The 22,187-nt window shown below is 49.2% G+C and overlaps 1 protein-coding gene across 1 annotated transcript in view; it reads left to right on the forward strand.

Moving 5' to 3' along the window:
* The first annotated feature begins 8,102 nt into the window (after window positions 1–8,102).
* The window catches only part of DAPP1 (dual adaptor of phosphotyrosine and 3-phosphoinositides 1), a 39,222-nt gene continuing 25,137 nt past the window's right edge, over window positions 8,103–22,187 (forward strand). Inside the window, exon 1 of the mRNA XM_038769292.1 lies at window positions 8,103–8,191. Within this exon, the coding sequence (XP_038625220.1) occupies window positions 8,103–8,191 (89 nt within the window). The remainder of the gene's footprint in view (window positions 8,192–22,187) is intronic.

The following is a 22,187-nucleotide window of genomic DNA, read 5'->3' on the forward strand; positions in this document are numbered from 1 at the left end:
GGCAGTGTTTCCTGTAAGGGATGCCCAGTTCCAACCTGTTTCCGGTAGTTTTTCCTGAGAGGACTGTCCAGATCCATCCTCGTTTCCGGCAGTGTTTCCCGTGAAGGATGCCCAGACCCATCCTCATTCCCAATAGCATTTCCTGTGACGACTGCCTAGACCCATCCTAACTTCGGGCAGTGTTTCCTGTGAGGACTGCCCAGTTCTGACATGTTTCCGGTAGTTTTTTCTGTGTGGACTGTCCAGATCTGTCCTTGTTCCTGGCAGTGTTTCCTGTGAGGACTGTCCCGATCCATCCTCATTTCCAGCAGTGTTTCCTGTGAGAACTGCCCAGATCCGTCCTCATTTCCAGTGTTGTTTCCTGTGAGGGATGCCCAGGCCAGTCCGTTTCCAGTTGTGTTTCCTGTGAGGAATGTCCAGATCCGTCCTCATTTCCAGCTGTGTTTCCTGTGAGGACTGCCCAGACTTGTCCTCATTTCTGGCAGTGTTTCCTGTGAGGGATGTCCAGATCTGTCCCCACTCCCGGTAGTGTTTCCTGTGAGGAATGTCCAGACCCATCCTCACTTCCGGCAGGGTTTCCTGTGAGGGATGCCCAGTTCCAACCTGTTTCCGGTAGTTTTTCCTGAGAGGACTGTCCAGATCCATCCTTGTTTCTGGAAGTGCTTCCTGTAAGGACTGCCCAGACCCGTCCTCGTTTCCGGCAGTGGTTCTCGTGAAGGATTCCCAGACCCATCCTCATTCCTGGTAGCATTTCCTGTGAGGACTGCCTAAACCCATCCTAACTTTGGGCAATGTTTCCTGTGAGGACTGCCCGGTTCCGACCTGTTTCCGGTAGTTTTTCCTGTGAGGACTGTCCAGATCTGTCCTTGTTTCTGGCAGTGTTTCCTGTGAGGACTGCCCAGATCTGTCTTCATTTCCAGCAGTGTTTCCTGTGAGGGATGCCCAGATCCATCCTCATTTCCAGTGTTGTTTCCTGTGAGGGATGCCCAGGCCCATCCCTGTTTCCAGCTGTGTTTCCTGTGAGGAATGCTGGATCTATCCTCATTTCCGGCGGTGTTTCCTGTGAGGACTGCCCAGATCTGTCCTCATTTCTGGCAGCGTTTCCTGTGAGGGATGTCCAGATCTGTCCCCGTTTCCAGTAGTGTTCCCCGTGAAGGATGCCCAGACCCATCCTCATTCCCGGTAGCTTTTCCTGTGAGGACTGCCTAGACCCATCCGAACTTTGGGCAGTGTTTCCTGTTAGGACTGCCCGGTTCCGACCTGTTTCCGGTAGTTTTTCCTGTGAGGACTGTCCAGATCTGTCCTTGTTTCTGGCAGTGTTTCCTTTGAGAACTGTCCAGATCTATCCCCATTTCCAGTAGCGTTTCCTGTGAGAACTGCCCAGACCCATCCTAATTTCCGATAGTGTTTCCCGTGAGGGATGCCCAGATCCGTCCTCATTTCCGTCAATGTTTCCCGTGACAGATGCCCGGGTCCGTCCCCGTTTCCGGTAGCGTTTACCATCCGGACTGCCCAGACCCATCCCCATTTCTGGTAGTGTTTCCTGCAAAGGCTGCCCAGATTGCCAGCTGCTGCCCAGAAACCCCCCCCAATCCCCAGAGCTGGCACTCAGTCAATCAATTGATCGATCAATCGTATTTATGAAGCGCCGACTGTGTGAGGAATCATCATCATCATCATCATCAATCGTATTTATTGAGCGCTTACTATGTGCAGAGCACTGTACTAAGCGCTTGGGAAGTACAAATTGGCAACCTATAGAGACAGTCCCTACCCAACAGTGGGCTCACAGTCTAAAAGGGGGAGACAGAGAACAAAACCAAACATACTAACAAAATAAAATAAATAGAATAGGTATGTACTAGTAAAATAAATAAATAAATAGAGTAATAAATATGTACAAACATATATACATATATACAGGTGCTGTGGGGAAGGGAAGATGGGGGGGATGGAGAGGGGGACGAGGGGGAGAGGAAGGAAGGGGCTCAGTCTGGGAAGGCCTCCTGGAGGAGGTGAGCTCTCAGTAGGGCCTTGGAATCCACTATAACTCCGAGCATAGAGTCGGGGGACGTCCGGAGGAGTCCGGCCTGGTCCTTGGGAAAGCCTGGGCCCTCGGGGATCTGGCCTGGAAGCTGAGGCAGGGAGACTTGCCCCCAGGCCGTGACAGGGAGCGGGCGCTGCGGGTTGGCACTACCCACTGACCCAAAGTGGGAGCTGAGCGAGAGCCAGCAGAAGCTAAGCAGCCTGCCAAGGATCGCTCTTGGCTCTCCAATGACCACAGGTGGTCTGGCTGCCTCTTTTAAACCTCACCTAAAAATACCCCACCCCCGGGCTCTGCCAGCCCCTCGGGGGGCTTTCTGAGTCTTTGGCTTCTCCCTGAGAGGGTTGGTGGGAGCCCCCTGCTGAGCGGGGCCACCCCTCAGCCCGCCACAATCTCAACAAAACTCCTTCCAGAGGAACAATACTCACGGTATTTGCTGAGCCCTTACTCCGGGCCGAGCACTGCTCCAAGCGCCGGGGGAGATACAGGGCGATCAGGTTGTCCCGTGTGGGGCTCACAGTCTTAATCCCCGTTTTACAGACGAGCGAACTGAGGCGCAGAGAAGTTAAGCGACTTGCCCAAAGTCACACAGCCGACAAGCGGCAGAGCCGGGATTGGAACCCACGTCCTCCGATTCCCAAGCCCGGGCCCTTGCGGCTAAGCCACGCTGCAACTACAGTTGAGGTGACTCCCCCGACTAGAATCTCTGCCGTTTTCTAATTCGTTCATTCAATCGTATTCATTGCACGCTCACTGTGCAACATATAATCTAATCGGCAACATATAATTCTAATCAACGATGGCTTCCGAGTAGCAATAATTGCGGTGTCTGTTCAGCGCTTACTATGGGCCAAGGACTGTGCTAAGCACCGGGGGAGATACGGTACGATTAGATCGCTGACAATCCCCGTCCCATGTGGAGCTCGCCGTCTAACGGGGAGAGAGAACAGATATTGAATCCCCAGAGACTATCAGGCGCAGAGAAGGTAAGTGACTTGACCAAGGTCACACAGCTGGCAAGTGGCAGAAACAGGATTAAAGCCCAGGCCCTCTGAGTTCCAGACCCGTGCTCTTTCCACTAGGCCACACGGCTTCCATAGGCAAGGTAAATGATGGATTTCTAATTCCCTTGGGTTGTCCAAATGTTCAAATGTTCCCTGATGCATCCTGATCTTCCCTGAACTCCACTCTCCAACCCCCCTCACCTCATTCCCCCCAACACACCACCAAGCATGCCTGCATTTATCTGATTATTTACTTGTTTTTGACCTTGGTTCTCTTATTTGGATCTATTCTCTCACTGTGTAGATTCTTGTATTCATAATAATAACAGTGATCAGGTGCTTAGTACAGTGCCCAGCGCTCAGTACAGTGCTTTGCACATAGTAAGCGCTTAATAAATGCCATTATTATTATTATAATAACAGTGCTCGGCGCACAGAGATTCTTGTATTCATGATAATAACCGTGATAATAACAGTGCTCTGCACACAGAGATTCTTGTATTCAAGATAATAACAGTGCTCTGCACTCGGTAAGCGCTCAATAAATATGATTGAATGAATGAATGAATAATAACTGTGGTATTTGTTAAGCGCTTACTACGTGACAAGCGCTGTTCTAATTGCTGGGGTAAATATAAGTTAATCAGGTTGGACACAGTCCCTGTCTCACATGGGACATGGTGACTCACAGTCTTAATTCCCATTTTACAGGTGGGGGAACTGAGGCCCAGAGAAACAAAGCGACTTGCCCAAGGTCACCCAGCAGACATGTGGCAGAGCCAGGATTAGAACCCAGGTCCTCCTGACTCCCGGGCACGGGCTCTAGCCACTAAGCCACGCTGCTTCTCTTTCAGAGACAGTCCCTGTCCCACCCGGGGCTCGCAATCTAAGTAGAAGGGAGAGCAGGTATTGAATCCCCATTTTATAGATGAGGTGACTGAGGCCCAGAGAATTAAAATGACTCCACCAAGTACACACAGCAGAGAAGTGGCGGAGCCGGGATTAGAACCCAGGTCCTGTGCCTCTGCTCTATCCATTAGGCCAAGCTGTTCCCCTATTTATCACAGCTTTCTTCCCCCACTTGGGGAGGGATTGCTTATTCATTCATTCATTCAATCAATCGCATTTGTTGAGCGCTTACTGTGTGCAGAGCACTGTACTAAGCGCTAGGGAAGTACAAGTTGGCAACATATAGAGACGGTCCCTACCCAACAGTGGGCTCACAGTCTAGAAGCTTATAATACATTTCCTCTGTGTTCCCCAAGTACCTAATCCTCAGGCAATACTGACTGTGCTTTCTATTATTAGAGAAGCAGCGTGGCTCAGTGGAAAAGAGCCCGGGCTTTGGAGTCAGAGGTCATGGGTTCAAATCCCGGCTCCGCCAACTGTCAGCTGGGTGACTTTGGGCAAATCACTTCACTTCTCCGGGCCTCAGTTCCCTCATCTGGAAAATGGGGATGAAGACTGTGAGCCCCCCGTGGGACACCCTGATCACCTTGTAACCTCCCCAGCGCTTAGAACAGTGCTTTGTAATCAATCAATCAATCAATCACATTTATTGAGCGCTTACTGTGCGCAGAGCACTGTACTAAGCGCTTGGGAAGTACAAGTTGGCAACATATAGAGACAGTCCCTACCCAACAGTGGGCTCACAGTCTAGAATGGGGAGACGGAGAACAAAACCAAACATATTAACAAAATAAAATAAATAGAATAGATATGTACAAGTAAAATAAATAAATAAATAGAGTAATAAATATGTACAAACATATACACATATGTACAGGTGCTGTGGGGAAGGGTAGGAGGTAAGACGGGGGGCACACAGTAAGTGCTTAATAAATGCCATCATTATTATTATTATTACTAGTATTATTATTACATTTGTTAAGTGCTTACTATGTGTCAAGCACTTTGTGTCCATTTCAAGTTTATCCTGGCGTGCTTTAACTCCGCCCGGAAAAATTATTTCTCCAACTTTACTGACAGCCATGCCTGTCGCCCTCGCCGGGTGTTCCAGACTTTTAACTCCATCCTCAGGCCTGTTTCCTCCCCACTCCATCCCTTCCCTTGCCCCCCGTGAGCTGCCCTCCTACTTTATTAAGAAAATTGCCACTATCAGGAGTGATTTCCTGAAAATCTCCCCTGCCCGTCTCCAGTCCCTCCCCACTCCTGCCTCTTCTTCAACTCTCCCATCTTTCCCAGTGGGAACACTAGAGGAGATCCCCTTCCTTCTTTCAAAATCCACCCCGTCCCCTTGTGCTTCCAACCCCATTCCTTCACATCTAATCAAAACACTTGCCCTCTCCCTTCTTCCCTCCGTAACAGCCATCTTCAACTGCTTGCTCCCCAGTGACTTCTGCCCCACTGCTTTCAAATAGAGAAGCAGCGTGGCTCAGTGGAAAGAGCCCGGACTTTGGAGTCAGAGGTCATGGGTTCGACTCCTGGCTCTGCCACTTGTCAGCTGTGTGACTTTGGGCAAGTCACAACTTCTCTGGGCCTCAGTTCCCTCATCTGTAAAATGGGGATGAAGACTGGGCCCCATGTGGGACAACCTGATCACCTTGCATACCCCCAGAGCTTAGAACAGTGCCTTGGACATAGTAAGCGCTTAATAAATGCCATTAAAAAAAAACATGCCCATGTCTCCCCTATCCTTAAAAAGACCCTTCCCTTGACCCCCTCGGCTCCTGCCAGCTACTGCCCCATCTCCCTCCTATCCTTCCTCTCCAAACTCCTTGAGCGAGTCGTCTACACCCTCCGCCTCCAATTCCTCTCCTCCGATTCTCTCCCGGACCCCCTCCAATCTGGCTTCCGTCCCTTTGGCTCCACATTCATTCATTCAATCGTATTTATTGAGCGCTTACTGTGTGCAGAGCACTGTACTAAGCGCTTGGGAAGTACACGTTGGCAACATAACCAACTTGTACACAGAAACCGCCCTCTCGAAGGTCACCTGTCATCTCCTTCTTGCCAAATCCAACGGCCTCTACTCCATCCTAATCCTCCTCCACCTCTCAGCCCACAAGTACCATAATACTTACGAATCATTACATTCCTCGGTTTCCCTGTGAGTGCATGTATGAGAGTGTGCATCCATGAACGTCTCCGTGGACGCATACACGTATGGGTATCTGTGCACGAAAGTGCCTGCAGATGTGCTGAGTGTGTATTTTTGAGCATGCGTGCTTCTATATCTATGTATCCATCCCTGTAATAATTATGGTACTTATTAAGCGCTTACTTTGTGCCAAGCACTGTTCTAAGCTCTGGGGTAGATACAAATTAACCAGGTTGGAAACAGTCCTTGCCCCAAACGGGGCTCACGCTCTTATCCCCATTTTACAGATAAGGTAACTGAAGCACAGAGAAGATCTGCCACTCACTTCCTCACTAGTCTATTTTATTTTGTGAATACATTTTGTTTTGTTGTCTGTCTCCCCCTTCTAGACTGTGAGCCCACTGTTGAGTAGGGACCGTCTCTAGATGTTGCCAACTTGGACTTCCCAAGCGCTTAGTACAGTGCTCTGCACACAGTAAGCGCTCAATAAATATGATTGATTGATTGATTAGTACAGTACTCTGCACACAGTAAGCGCTCCATAAATATGATTGAATGAATGAATGAATAATAATAAAGCTGGTTTTTGTTAAGCGCTTACTATGTGATGATGATGATGATGAGGGTGATGGTATTTGGTAAGCGCTTACTATGTACCAAGCACTGTTCCACGTGCTGGGGTAGATACAAGATGATCAGGTTGTCCCACGGGGGGCTCACAGTCTTACTCCCCATTTGACAGATGAGGTAACTGAGGCACAGAGAAGTGAAGTGACTTGCCCAGAGTCATACAGTGGACAAGCGGTGGAGCCGGGATTAGAACCCATGACCTCCAACTCCCCCTAAGCCACGCTGCTTCTTGCAAGCACTGCGTGTCAAGCACTGTTCTAGGATCTGGAGTAGATACAACCAAGCGCTTAGTACAGCGCTCTGCGCACAGTAAGCGCTCAATAAATACGATTGAGTGAATCAGCAGCATCATCTAAGCGCTTGGGAAGTCCAAGTCGGCGACATATAGAGACAGTCCCTACCCCACAACGGGCTCACGGTCTAGAAGGGGGAGACAGACGGCAAAACAAAACATGGAGACAGGTGTCGAGATCATCAGAATAAATAGAATTATAGCTATATGCACATCATTAACAAAATAAATAGAATAGTAAATATGTACAATAGTACATAGAATAGTAAATATGCTCAGTGGAAAGAGCCCGGGCTTTGGAGTCAGAGGTCATGGGTTCAAATCCCGGCTCTGCCGATTGTCAGCTGTGTGACTTTGGGCAAGTCACTTGACTTCTCTAGGCCTCGGTTACCTCATCTGTAAAATGGGAATTAAGACCGTGAGCCCACCGTGGGACAGCCTGATCACCTTGTAACCTCCCCAGCGCTTAGAACAGTGCTTTGCACATAGTAAGCGCTTAATAAATGCCATTATTATTATTATATTATATGTGTATATACATGTACAATAGAATAGTAAGCATGTACAAGTAAAATAGAGTAATAAATCTGTACTGGCAGATCGAATCAGGTTGGACACGGTATCGGTCCCCCCGGCGCTCACAGCCTCAATCCTCATCTTACCGACGAGGTCACTGAGGCCCAGAGAAGTGAAGTGAGTTGCCAGAGGTCACACAGCAGACAAGTGGGATTAGAACCCAGGTCCTTCAGATTCCCAGGCCCTAGCCTTATCTACCAAGTCACACCACTTGGCATATTTGGCGGATGACTGTGTAGCCTGCTCTTCTGGGTCCTGGGGCTGCTGGGCCCGGGGGGGGTTGGGCAGGGAGGTGCCCCGGCCTGAAGTTTCACTTCCTTCCCAGGCCGGGCCTGCCGCAGAAGCAGCAGAAGCAGCAGGAGGCATTTGGTCCTGGCTTCTGGTGGCCCGTTGGCAGGCCGAGAGTGGAGGGTGTAGTAGCCCCCTGCCCTTCCCGCCCACCCCACAGCCCCCCATTCCCCGGGGCTGGGCCCCCGCAGGCCGAGAGGAGGGCGGATGGGCAGGGCTGAGGCCGGAGGAAGGAAGATGAGTGACCCGGTGCCCCCGGAGCCCGCGGGGAGCCCCGAGAGCCTGCAGGAACTGGGGTAAGGAACAGGCCGCGGCCTGGCGGGGCATCTCTGGGCACCTCTGGGGACTAGCTGGGTCCCACAGTCAGGGCGGGGAGAGAGGGACCATCCGCCCTCTTCCATCCCTTGGGGGCTTCGTAGGGGTCTCCGCCTGCCGGGGTCCTCCAGTCCTCCCTAAAACTCAAACCCGGGGCAGAGCGGTGGAGGGCCGAAGGGTCGGGGCGAGGGCGAGAGCCCGGTCAGAGTGTGGCCTGGGATGAAGAGGGCGTCCATCAATGTCCGCCCCTCCCCGGGGCCTTGAGGGGTCACTCCCTGGGGACCCAAGTGGGGCAGGTGGGTGGGGAGTGGGGGGGACGGGGGACATCAACTAAAGGTGCCAAAATGAGGAAGTGTCAGGGTCAGGGTGCCCGCCTCCCGCCCCATCCCGGGTAGGCCGCTTCTGCGGCCTTCGGGGGTCCAGGTTCGGGTGGGCCGGCGCAGCCCTCTCTTGGGGAAGCAATATGGCAGGACCCTGGGATTGGTCATCCCAGCTCTGCCCCTCGCCTGCTACGGGACCAGGGGTGCCAATCGCTTCGCTTCTCTGGGCCTCAGTTTCCTCAAATGTGAGAAACAGGGAGGCCTAGTGGATAGAGCGCTACGACCTATGACCTCTGCCCCTTGCCAGCTGCGTGATCCTGGGCAACACACTTCACTTCTCTAGGCTTTGGTTACCTCATCGTGGCCCGGGCTTGGGTTCAAATTCTGGCTCCGCCAACTGTCAGCTGGGTGACTTTGGGAAAGTCACCTCACTTCTCTGGGCCTCAGTTCCCTCATCTGTAAAATGGGGATTAAGACTGTGAGCCCCACGTGGGACAACCCAATCACCTTGTAACCTCCCCAGCGCTTAGAACAGTGTTTTGCACATAGTAAGCGCTTAAGAAATGCCATCATCATTATTATTATTATTAAAATGGGGATTAAGACCATGCGCCCCTTGTGAGACACGATCCATCCCAGTTTGCTTCTATCCACCCCAGGACTTTGGACAGTGCCCGGCATGTAGTAAGTGCTTAACGAATGCCACAATTATTGTTATTATCATTAATATTTATTATTAAGACAGGGATTCGATGCCTGTTCTCCCTCCTACTTAGCCCATGAGTCCACTGCGGGTCAGGGACTTGTCCAACCCCAGTGCTTAGAACTGTGTTTGACCCCTAGTAAGCACTTAAAACTATCAGAAAAAAAAAAATGAGCCCCAGACCTAACCCTTGGGGTGAGCAGAAGAGTTAGCCTTCAAAGGGGAGGTTCACCGTCACGCCTTAAGGAGTGGTTCAGCGGAAAGAGCCCAGGCTTGGGAGTCAGAGGTCATGGGTTCAAATCCTGGCTCCGCCGCTTGTCAGCTGTGTGACTTTGGGCACTTCTCTGTGCCTCAGTTCCCTCATCTGTAAAATGGGGATTAAGGCTGAGAGCCCCACGTGGGACAACCTGATCACCTCGTATCCTTCCTGGCGCTTAGAACAGTGCTTTGCACATAGTAAGCACTTAACAAATGTCATCACTATTATTATGATTATTATTAATCATAATAATAATCTTTTAGACTGTGAGCCCACTGTTGGGTAGGGACTGTCTCTATATGTTGCCAATTTGTACTTCCCAAGCGCTTAGTACAGTGCTCTGCACATAGTAAGCGCTCAATAAATACGATTGATGATGATGATGATGATTAAGGAGGCTTCTGGTGGCTGGCAAACTCTCAGCTTCAGAGGCCCAGGCACTGTCCCGAGAGGCGGTGCGGCCTAATGGAAAGAGCTCCGGATTGGGAGTCCTAGTCCTGCTCTGCGGCGTACCTGCTCTGCGTGACCTTGGGTGAGGACCTTAACGTCTCTGTGCCTTACCTGTTAAATGGGGATAAGGTGTCCACCTCCCGCTCCCTCTTGGATGGGAGCTCTTGTGATGCGGGGACCGGGTCCGCTCTGATCGTCTAGTCCTGTGCTCCGGACACGGGTCACGCTTACGTGGGATCGGGAAGTTCGACGGAATGCTCCTTTGGGAAAAAATGGGCGCTTCTTGGAGCTCCAGCCCAAGGCCCTGCGGAGAGGCAAGTGGTGGCCGTGAGGCGGAGAAGTGGCTGCTTCTCTGCCTCATCTTCGCCACGTTGCCCCCTCCCTCCGCCGTCACCTCGCTCCTCTCCTTCTACAACCCAGCCCACGCACTTCGCTCCTCTAGCCCACTCCCTGGGCCTCCGTCTCGCCCGCCTCGCCGTTGACGCCTAGCCCACGGCCTGCCTCTGGCCTGGACGCCCTCCCTCCTCAAATCTGTCAAACAATGACTCTCCCGCGCTTCAAATCCTTATTGAAGGCCCCTCTCCTCCAAGAAGCCTTCCCAGACTAAGCCCCCCTTTCCTCTTCTCCCACTCCCTTCTGCGTCGCCTTGACTTGCTCCCTCTATTCTTCCCCCTCTCCCAGCCCCGCAGCACTGACGTACCTGTCATTTATTTATTGGTACTGACGTCTGTCTCCCCGGCTCTAGACTGTAAGATCGTTGTGGGCAGGGAATGTATCTGTTTATCGCTGTAGTGTGCTTAGTACAGTGCTCTGCACACAGTAAGCGCTCAACCAATACAATCGAATAAATGAATGAAGAAATGGAGATTCGTTATTATAATAATAATAATAAATATTATTATGGTATTTGTTACATGATTACTATGTGCCAAGCACTGTTCGAAGCGATGGGGTAGATAAAAAGGTAATCTACATGGGACAACCTGAATACCTTGTATCTACCCCGGCGATTAGAGTAGTGCTTGGCACATAATAAGCGCTTTTCAAATGCCATCGTTATTATGTTGCCGACTTGTACTCTCCCAAGCGCTTAATACAGTGCTCTGCACACAGTAAGCGCTCAACAAATACAATCGAATAAATGAATGAAGAAATGGAGATTCGTTATTATAATGATAATAAATATTATTATGGTATTTGTTACATGCTTACTATGCGCCAAGCACTGTTCGAAGCGCTGGGGTAGATAAAAAGGTAATCTACGTGGGACAACCTGATTACCTACTATCTACCCCGGTGTTTAGAGTAGTGCTTGGCACATAATAAGTGCTTTACAAATGCCATCGTTATTATGTTGCCGACTTGTACTTCCCAAGCGCTTAGTACAGTGCTCTGCACACAGTAAGCGCTCAATAAATACGATTGAATGAATGAATGAATTATTATCATTCATTCCATCGTAATTTATCAAGCATTTACCATGTACAAAGCAGGGTACTAAGCGCTCAGCAGAGTACAATACAGACACATTCCCTGCCCACAATTCATTCGTTCAGTCAGTCGTATTTATTGAGCGCTTACTGTGTGCAGAGCACTGTACTAAGCGCTTGGCAAGTACAATGCCGTGACTCAGTGGAAAGAGCCCGGGCTTTGGAGTCAGAGGACGTGGGTTCAAATCCCGGCTCCGCCACTTGTCAGCCGTGTGACTTTGGGCAAGTCTCTTCACTTCTCTGTGCCTCAGCTCCCTCATCTGTAAAATGGGGATTAAGACTGTGAGCCCCCCGTGGGACAACCTGATCACCTTGTAAAACTCCCCAGGGCTTAGAACAGTGCTTTGCACATAGTAAGCGCTTAATGAATGCCATTATTATCATTATTATTATTTCAATGAGCTCACAGTCTAGAGGGGGAGACAGACATTAATATGAATAAATAAATAGATAAATATTTTCCTTTTAAAGCCAATGGGAGGGCATACAGAGCTCCATGAGGCTTCGCAGGAAACTGAGACACAGGTGGACTGTTTAAACGACTACGTGAAGTAGGAATAAGTTCGTGAGTGAGGCAGTTACTGGATCAGAGCAATGGTCCAGCTAAAAAGCCGTGAGGTCTAGTGAAAGGGCGCGACCCGGGGACTCAGACGGTGTGACCTTGGATAAGTCATTTAAGTTTTCTGTGCCTCCGATGGGGATTCACAAGACCTGTTCTCTCCCGTGCTTAGACTGGGCCGGGGTGGTGTCTGATCTGACTGTATTGTACCTAGGCCAGTCCTTAGCACAATTAATCAATCAGTGGCATTTATTGAGCGCTTACTGCGGGCAGAGCACTGACTAAACACTTGGGAGAGTCAACAGAGTTGATGGATAGATGCCCTGCCCACAACAAATTCACCGTTAATTAATGTTATAATTAATTCACCGTTATTAATGATAATAAATATTATTATGGTATTTGTTAAACGCTTACTATGTGCCAGGCACTGTTCTAAGCGCTGGGGTAGATAAAAAGGTAATCTACGTGGGACAACCTGATTACCTTGCATCTACCCCGGCGTAATCACAAATACCATGATTATTATTTTTTTGTGTAATTACCCATCCCAGAGCTGTCTCTAACCGTGGCACCAAGATGCTTGGAGAAACTGGAGGGGGGACACCCATTCTCGTGGATAGGGAACGGAGAGATCGCTTAGTACGGTGTCAAGTGCTCGGAAAAACTGGGATGGCTGTCTTGGGCACCCGTTCTCGTGGTTAGGGAATGGATCAGTGGAAAGAGCCCGGGCTTGGGAGTCAGAGGTCGTGGGTTCTAATCCCGGCTCCGCCACTCGTCTGCCGTGGGCCAGTCACTTCACTTCTCCATGCCTCAGTTCGGGGATGAAGCGTGTGAGCCCCACGCGGGACAGGGACTGTGTCAGACCAGATTTGCATGTCAGCTGGGTGACCTTGGGCAAGTCACTTCACTTCTCTGGGCCTCTGTTACCTCATCTGGAAAATGGGGATGAAGACTGTGAGCCCGCCGTGGGACAAGCTGATCACCTTGTACCCTCCCGAGCGCTTAGAATAGTGTTCTGCACATAGTAAGCACTTAACAAATGCCATCGTTATTATTATCAAACGCTTAGTACGGTGCCGAGCGCTTAGCACAGTAAGCACTCGATAAATCCCATGGACGATGATGGTGACTACCCAACATCCCTCTCTCTCTCTCCTCCCCTAACTTTCCCCTCTAGAAACCGTTCTGAATGTTTGTGAACCCTCTTTGAACTCACCAATATTTTTGTCTTGCACAACTTCCTGCGGTAATAAATTCCGCCTGCTTATCAGCCGCCACGGTGAAAGCACATTTCTTCTTGTTGCTTTCAACTTTCCAGCTTCCAGCTTCAACTGGTCCCAAGTTCTTCGAGGATCAGCAGTTCCATGTTCACCCCGTCGGTCGGTCAATCGACGGTATTTTGAGTGCTCACCGTGGGCAGGTGTCTACTAAGCGCGGGGGAAATTACAACAGAGTCGGCAGACCCGTCCCCTGCCCACAACAAGCTTACGGTCTAGAGAGGGAGGCAGACGTTAACATAAATAAATACGTTAAGGATGCGGACAGGAGGGGCTGAGCGGGGGGTGGATATCAAATTATTAAAAGTACAGATTCAGGTGCCCGGTTTCCACCCGCTTCAAGATTTTGTCCGCTTCAATCCTGACGCCGGCGTCTTTCCAGATGGAATGAGTCAATCCACCAGTTGATCAGTGATAATGACAAGGATGATGGTGTTTGTCGAGCGCTTACTATGTGCCAGGCCCTGTCCTAAGCGCTGGGGTGGATACAAACAGATCGGGTTGGATGTAGTCCCCGTCCCACGTGGGGCTCCCAGCCTCAATCCCCCCCTTTTACAGATGAGGTCACTGAGGCACCGAGAAGTGAAGTGACCTGCCCGAGGTCACACAGGAGACAAGTGGTCCAGTCCAGTCCAGTCCAGCACAGTAGAGCTTCTAGATGCAAACTCTGCCCTCGGGGAGCTTACGATGCTTGGCACGTAGTAAGCGCTTTAACAAACGCCATTATTTTTATTTTTTTGTTTGTTTTCCCATCTTGTCAGTCTCTCCTCCCAGAACACCAGCCTTCTGATCGTCTTGATTTCCCTTTTCTGTTCCTTCTCAAGCAGGGACTGAAGAATGACAGAACAGGTCATGAGGGGTGAGAAAATAGGGCCAGAAGCCAGTGCGGACTCAGCGTGGCCCTCGAGAAACACAGAAATAAAAAAAAAATGATGTTGCCTCCCTACAGGGAGCTTCCACTTTCACTGGGGACGCAAACCTAAAAATATTTACAACTCGAATGTCCAAAAAAAATAATAAACTGAGCGGACATATATACGAAAGTGCTGAGGAGGCTTAAATAAATTCCAAAGTGCTAGAGTCGTCCGAAGGGATGATATGGCTCTTGGTGCATTCCCACTTGCTAAGTATAGTGCTCTGCACACAGTAAACACTCAATGAATACGATTGATTGATAATCAATAATATAATTGATTGATAATAAATAATAATTATTAATTATAATAAATTAATAAATGCCATTGTTATTATTTAAGGCGATCGGGAAGGCCTGTCGAAGGAGGTGGGATTTCAGGGGAGCTTTGAATGTGGGGGGAACTGCGGTCTGCCCGAAGTAGGGAGGGAGGGAATAATAATAATAATAATAATAATAATAATAATAATAATAATAATAATAATAATAGTATTTGTTAAGCATTTTCTGTGTGCCAGGTACCTTGCTAAGTGCTGAGATGGTTACAAGCAAATCAAGTTGGACGCAGTCCCTGTGCGACATGGGGCTCACAGTCTTAATCCCCATTTTTTTACAGATGAGGTAACTGAGGCCCGGAGAAGTGAAGTGACTTACCCAAGGTCACCCAGCAGACAAGAGGCAAGGCAGGATTGGAACCCAGGTCCTTCTGAGTCCCAGGCCCGTGCTTTTTCCACTAGGCCAGGCGTCCCGAGTCTCCAAGTGTAAATCAGTGCCCTCCCCGTCCCTGGGGAAACGATTCCGAATCAGCAGAGCTTGAATCTTGTGCGAGACGGGGGACGGACGGAGGCCGGCCCAGGAGCCATAGCGAGGGGACCAACTGGGTAGCCCAGGGGTGGGGAGGCGGCTACGACGTTCTCGACGAAATCCCTGTGGGCCCGAAACGGCAAACGGACTCTGAAGTTTGCGGGCCTGGATCGAACCTGGGGGGATTTGGGGTTAAGAAACGAGGCAGGAGAACCCCTGATGTCTGAAATGCACCACGGGAAACTGAGGCAGTGTGGCCTAGTGGAAAGAGCACTGGCCTTTAAGCTAAGTGCCCTACCCAAGGTCTGGGTTCCAATCCCGACTCCGACGCTTGTCGCACAGAGAAGTTGTGACATTCTCAAAGTCACCCAGCTGACAAGTGGCAGAGCCGAGATTAGAACTCACGACCTCTGACTCCCAAGTCCGGGCTCTTTTCATTCATTCATTCATTCATTCAATCAATCGTATTTATTGAGCGCTTACTGTGTGCAGAGCACTGGACTAAGCGCTTGGGAAGTACAAGTTGGCAAAATCTAGAGATGGTCCCTACCCAACAACGAGCTCACGGTCTAGAGCGGGAGACAGACATTAATACAAATAGATAAAATAATAAATTACAGATAGATACATAGGTGCTGTGGGGAGTCATTCATTCAATCATATTTATTGAGCGCTTACTGTGTGCAGAGCACTGGACTAAGCGCTTGGGAAGTACAAGTTGGCAACAGAGACGGTCCCTACCCAACAACGAGCTCACGGTCTAGAGGGGGAGACAGACATTAATACAAATAGATAAAACAATAAATTACAGATATATGCAGATAGGTACCTATGTGCTGTGGGGAGTCATTCACTCAAGGTCATGGGTTCAAATAATAATAATAATAATAATAATAATGGCATTTGTTAAGCACTTACTATGTGCAGAGCACTGTTCTAAGCGCTGGGGGGGATGCAAGGTGATCAAGTTGTCCCACGTGGGGCTCACACTCTTAATCCCCATTTTCCAGATGAGGGAACTGAGGCTCAGAGAAGTGAAGTGACTTGCCCAGGGTCACACAGCAGACATGTGGGGGAGCCGGGATTCGAACCCATGACCTCTGACTCCAAATCCCGTGCTCTTTCCACTGAGCCGCACTGCTTCTCTTCCAACTCTGCCAATTGTCAACTGTGCGACTTTGGGCAAGTCACTTCACTTCTCTGGGCCTCAGTTACCTCATCTGTAAAGTGGGGATGAAGACTGTGAGCCCCTCGTGGGACAACCTGATCACCTTGTAACCTCCCCAGTGCTTAGAACAGTGTTTTGCACATAGTAAGCACTTAATAAATGCCATTATGCTTATTATTATTATCCTCTGCCCCAGCCCCACAGCACTTAGGTACATATCTACTCTTCTCTGTGCCTCAGTTACCTCATCTGTAAAATGGGGGTGAAGACTGTGAGCCCCACGTGGGACAACCTCATCACCTCATAACCTCCTCTGCACTTAGAACAGTGCTTTGCACATAGTAAGCGCTTAATAAATGCCATTATTATTATTATTATTATCATCCTCTGCCCCAGCCCCACAGCACTTACGTACATAGCTACTCTTCTCCGTGCCTCAGTTACCTCATCTGTAAAATGGGGGTGAAGACTGTGAGCCCCACGGTGGGACAACCTGATGACCTTGTATCTATCCCAGCGCTTAGAACAGTGCTTTGCACATAGTAAGCGCTTAATAAATGCTATTATTATTATTATTATTATTATTATTATCATTATTATTATCCTCTGCCCCAGCCCCACTGCACTTACGTACATATCTACTCTTCTCCGTGCCTCAGTTACCTCATCTGTAAAATGGGGGTGAAGACTGCGAGCCCCACGTGGGACAACCTGATCACCTTGTATCTATTCCAGTGCTTAGAACAGTGCTTTGCACATAGTAAGCGCTTAATAAATGCCATTATTATTATTATTATTATTATTATCCTCTGCCCCAGCCCCACTGCACTTACGTACATATCTACTCTTCTCCGTGACTCAGTTACCTCATCTGTAAAATGGGGGTGAAGACTGTGAGCCCCACGTGGGACAATCTGATCACCTTTTATCTATCCCAGCGCTTAGAACAGTGCTTTGCACATAGTAAGCGCTTAATAAATGCCATTATTATTATTATTATTATCCTCTGCCCCAGCCCCACTGCACTTACGTACATATCTACTCTTCTCCGTGCCTCAGTTACCTCATCTGTAAAATGGGGGTGAAGACCGTGAGCCCCACGTGGGACAACCCGTTGACCTTGTATCTATCCCAGCGCTTAGAACAGTGCTTGGCACATAGTAAGCGCTTAACAAATGCCATCATCATCATTATTATTATTACTATATCTGTCATTTATTGATTTGTATTGACGTCTGTCTCCCTTCCCCTAGACCGTAAGCTCGTTGTGCGCAGGGAATGTTCCCGTTTATCACTGTATAGTACTCTGCCTAGAGCTTAGTACAGTGCTCTGCAAACAGTAAGTGCTGAATAAATACGGATGAAGGAATTCAAGGTGGGCTAAAGTGAATTCCTGCTTCCAAGGGAGCAGGGTTTCGCTCCGTCTCATCACGGCCCCGATCTCCCTTCTTGGATCCGAGGTCCGGGGCGCCCAAACAGTCGTGTCTGTACTTGGGAACCGCCCATGACTGACCCTGAGATCCGGTTCTGCTCTTTAGCTGTGCTTCCTGAGTCCCAGTGATAAGCGGGCCATGACCGCACTTTATATTAATATCCGTCTTCCCTCCAGAGTGCAAACTCACTGTGGGCAGCGAATGTTTCTTTTTATTGTTCTGTCGTACTCTCCCGAGTGCTTAGTGTGATGCTCTGCACACCGTAAGTGTACCGTAAGCGTTTAGTACAGTGCTCTGCACACAGTAAGCGCTCAATAAATACGATTGATGATGGTAAGAGAAGCAGCACGGCTCAGTGGAAAGAGCCCGGGCTTTGGAGTCAGAGGTCACGGGTTCAAATCCGGACTCCGCCAATTGTCCGCTGTGTGACTTTGGGCAAGTCACTTCACTTCTCTGGGCCTCAGTTACCTCATCTGTAAAACGAGGATTAAGGCTGTGAGCCCCACGGGGGACAACCTGATCGCCTTGGAACCTCCCCAGCGCTTAGAACAGTACTTGGCACATAGCGCTTAATAAATACCATTATTATAAGCACTTAGTCCAGTGCTCTGCACACAGTAAGTGCTCAATAAATACGATTGATTGATTGATAGAAGACCTTAGACCGGGAGCCCCGTGTGGGATGGGGACTTGGGCCCAACGACCCCAGCACCCGGCACAAATTAAACGCTTAACAAATACCGCAATTATTAGTCATTATTATGACAAGAGCGAAGTCCACGATGCAAGATGCTTCTTAACCATTTAACCGTGATCCTTTAAACGTGGAAAAGAGCATTTGTAATTCAAGCTCACCCCCAAACCTCTCCGTCCCCCCAAGACCACGGGGAACCACTGTCGCCTTCCGGTTGCGACCCCCCGTACCCCGGCTGCCAGCGTGCCCCGGACCTGCGGGGATGTGCGGGATTTAAAAAGCAACGGTGGGCAGCATCTTAGAAGCTTGGGGAAGCTTGGGAGACCTCACTGTAATAATAATAATAATAACAATGATGGCATTTATTAAGCACTTACTATGTGCAAAGCACTGTTCTAAGCGCTGGGGAGGTTACGAGGTGATCAGGTTGTCCCACGGGGGGCTCCCAGTCTCCATCCCCATTTTTACAGATGAGGGAACTGAGGCCCAGAGAAGTGAAGTGACTTGCCCAAAGTCACCCAGCTGACAATTGGTGGAGCTGGGATTTGAACCCGTGACCTCTGGCACCAAAACCCGGGCTCTTTGCACTGAGCCACGCTGCTTCTCTGTACCCCTTTACACCAGACTTGAGGGCCTTTGCAATTTTACACTGTCTTATGCTGCCGACTTGTACTTCCCAAGCGCTTAGTACAGTGCTCTGCACACAGTAAGCGCTTAATAAATACGATTGATTGATTGACTGATTTTATGTGGTTTTGTAGTTTTATCATTCCATCATGCCGCCTGAATCCATGGCCAATCCCCGCTTTATTTTTTGACTGTGAGACTCCGAGGGCCATGGACCGGAACTGTCACCAGTGTATTTTTGTTTTCAGTCAATCAATCAATCATATTTATTGAGCGCTTACTGCGTGCAGAGCACTGTACTAAGCGCTTGGGAAGACAAGTTGGCGACATATAGAGACAGTCCCTACCCAACAGTGGGCTCACAGTCTAGAAGGGGGAGACAGAGAACAAAACAAAACATATTAACAAAATAAAATGAATACAATAGATATGGACAAGTAAAATAAATAAATAAATAGAGTAATAAATCAGTACTTAGTAACGTGCACTGCACGCTATTATTAATACTGCTGTTATATCACCTGTGCCCAAGTTGTATCGAAACGACCTAAAAGGGGACAAGGAACCCTAAAACGAAATGGAAAAAAAACTGGTTTTCAAATGTCACGGTCCAGGGAAATTCCCCCGCCGAGATTATTCATAACTGTTGTATTGGTTCAGCCCTTATGACGTGCCGTCCACCGGGGTCGATACGACAAAATCAATCAATCAATCAATCGTATTTATTGAGCGCTTACTGCGCGCAGAGCACTGTACTAAGCGGTTGGGAAGTACAAGTTGGCAACATATAGAGACGGTCCCTACCCAACAGCGGGCTCACAGTCTAGAAGGGGGAGACAGAGAACAAAACAAAACATATTAACAAAATAAAATGAATAGAATAGCTATGTACAAGTAAAATAAATAAATAGAGTAATAAATCAGTACTTAGTACCGTGCACTGCACACTATTATTACTACTGCTGTTATATCACCTGTGCCCAAGTTGTATCGAAACGATCTACAAGGGGACAGGGAACACTAAAACGAAATGGAAAAAAACTGGTTTTCAAATGTCACGGTCCAGGGAAAGTCCCCCGCCGAGAATATTCATAACTACGGTAGTGGTTCCGCCCTTATGACGTGCCGTCCACCGGGGTCGATACGACAAAATCAATCAATCAATCGTATTTATTGAGCGCTTACTGTGTGCAGAGCACTGTACTTAGCGCTTGGGAAGTACAAATCAGATCGGACTGGGCTCCCACGTGGGGCTCGCGGTCCTAGGGGGAGGTAGAACGGGCGGGGAACCCCCGTTTGACGGGTGAGGAAACTGAGGCCCAGAGCTGTTAAGTGAGTTGGCCAAGGTCGCAGGGCGAGCCAGGGGAGGACCAGGAAGCCTGACCCCCCGAAGCCCGCTTTCTAACCACGAGGCCCGAGGTTCGGCTCGCTGCTGCCTATGTCTCCCCGGGGGTCTCTGCTGTCCCCATCAGCCCGCTTCATTCATCTTGGGGTCTCCTCAAGCCCGGGTCGGACTGGGGAAGATGCGCCTGCCATCACAGTGCTCTGCACACAGTAAGCGCTCAATAAATACGACTGAATGAAATACGACTGAATGAACAGGGGATCACCTCTTTCCAAGCCATGACAAAGCAGCACGGCCTAGTGGATAGGCTTGGGGGGGGGGTCAGGAGGTCATGGGTTCTAATCCTGGCTCTGCCACTCATCTGCCGCGTGGCCTTGGACAGGTCACTTCTTGATTCTATTTATTTTATTTTGTTAATACGTTTGGTTCTGTTCTCTGTCTCCCCCTTCTAGACTGTGAGCCCGTTGTTGGGTAGGGACTGTCTCGATGTGTTACCAACTTGGACTTCCCAAGCGCTTAGTACAGTGCTCTGCACACAGTAAGTGCTCAATAAATATGATTGATTGATTGATTGATTGATTGGTCTCTGCTGGCCCCATCAACCCGCTCATCGCTTCATCTTGGGGTCTCCTCGGGCCCGGGTCGGACTGGGCTAGCGCAGGGATGAAACTGGGGAAGATGCGCCTGCCATCACAGTGCTCTGCACACAGTAAGCGCTCAGTAAATACGACTGAATGAAATACGATTGAACGAACAGGGGATCACCTCTTTCCAAGCCATGACAAAGCAGCACGGCCTAGTGGATAGGCTTGGGGGCGGTCAGGAGGTCATGGGTTCTAATCCTGGCTCTGCCACTCATCTGCCGTGTGGCCTTGGACAGGTCACTTCTTGATTCTATTTATTTTATTTTGTTAATACGTTTGGTTCTGTTCTCTGTCTCCCCCTTCTAGACTGTGAGCCCGTTGTTGGGTAGGGACTGTCTCGATGTGTTACCAACTTGGACTTCCCAAGCGCTTAGTACAGTGCTCTGCACACAGTAAGCGCTCAATAAATATGATTGATTGATTGATGGATTGATTGATTGGTCTCTGCTGGCCCCATCAGCCCGCTCGTCGCTTCATCTTGGGGTCTCCTCGGGCCCGGGTCGGACTGGGCTAGAGCAGGGATGAAACTGGGTAAGATGCGCCTGCCATCACAGTGCTCTGCACACAGTAAGCGCTCAATAAATACGACTGAATGAAATACGATTGAACGAACAGGGGATCACCTCTTTCCAAGCCATGACAAAGCAGCACGGCCTAGTGGATAGGCTTGGGGGGGGTCAGGAGGTCATGGATTCTAATCCTGGCTCTGCCACTCATCTGCCGTGTGGCCTTGGACAGGTCACTTCTCTATTCTATTTCTTTTATTTTGTTAATATGTTTGGTTCTGGTCTCTGTCTCCCCCTTCTAGACTGTGAGCCCACTGTCGGGTAGGGACCGTCTCTAGATGTTGCCAACTTGGACTTCCCAAGCGCTTAGTACAGTGCTCTGCACACAGTAAGCGCTCAATAAATACGATTGATTGATTGTGCCTCACTTACCTCATCTGTAAGATTCCTCTCCCTCTCATCCCCCTCTCCATCTCCCCCATCTTTCCTCCTTCCCTTAATAATAATAATAATGATGGTATTTGTTAAGCGCTTACTATGTGCAAAGCACTGTTCTAAGCGCTGGGGGAGGTTACAAAGTGATAAAGTTGTCCCGGGGGGGGCTCACAGTTTTAATCCCCATTTTACAGATGAGGGAACTAAGGCCCAGAGAAGTGAAGTGACTCCCCACAGCACCTGTATATATGTATATATGTTTGTACATATTTATTACTCTATTTATTTATCTTACTTGTACATATCTATTCTATTTATTTTATTTTGTTAGTATGTTTGGTTTTGTT

The sequence above is a fragment of the Tachyglossus aculeatus genome, chromosome X5, assembly GCF_015852505.1.
Source record: "Tachyglossus aculeatus isolate mTacAcu1 chromosome X5, mTacAcu1.pri, whole genome shotgun sequence".
In the NCBI taxonomy this organism is placed as follows: domain Eukaryota; kingdom Metazoa; phylum Chordata; class Mammalia; order Monotremata; family Tachyglossidae; genus Tachyglossus; species Tachyglossus aculeatus.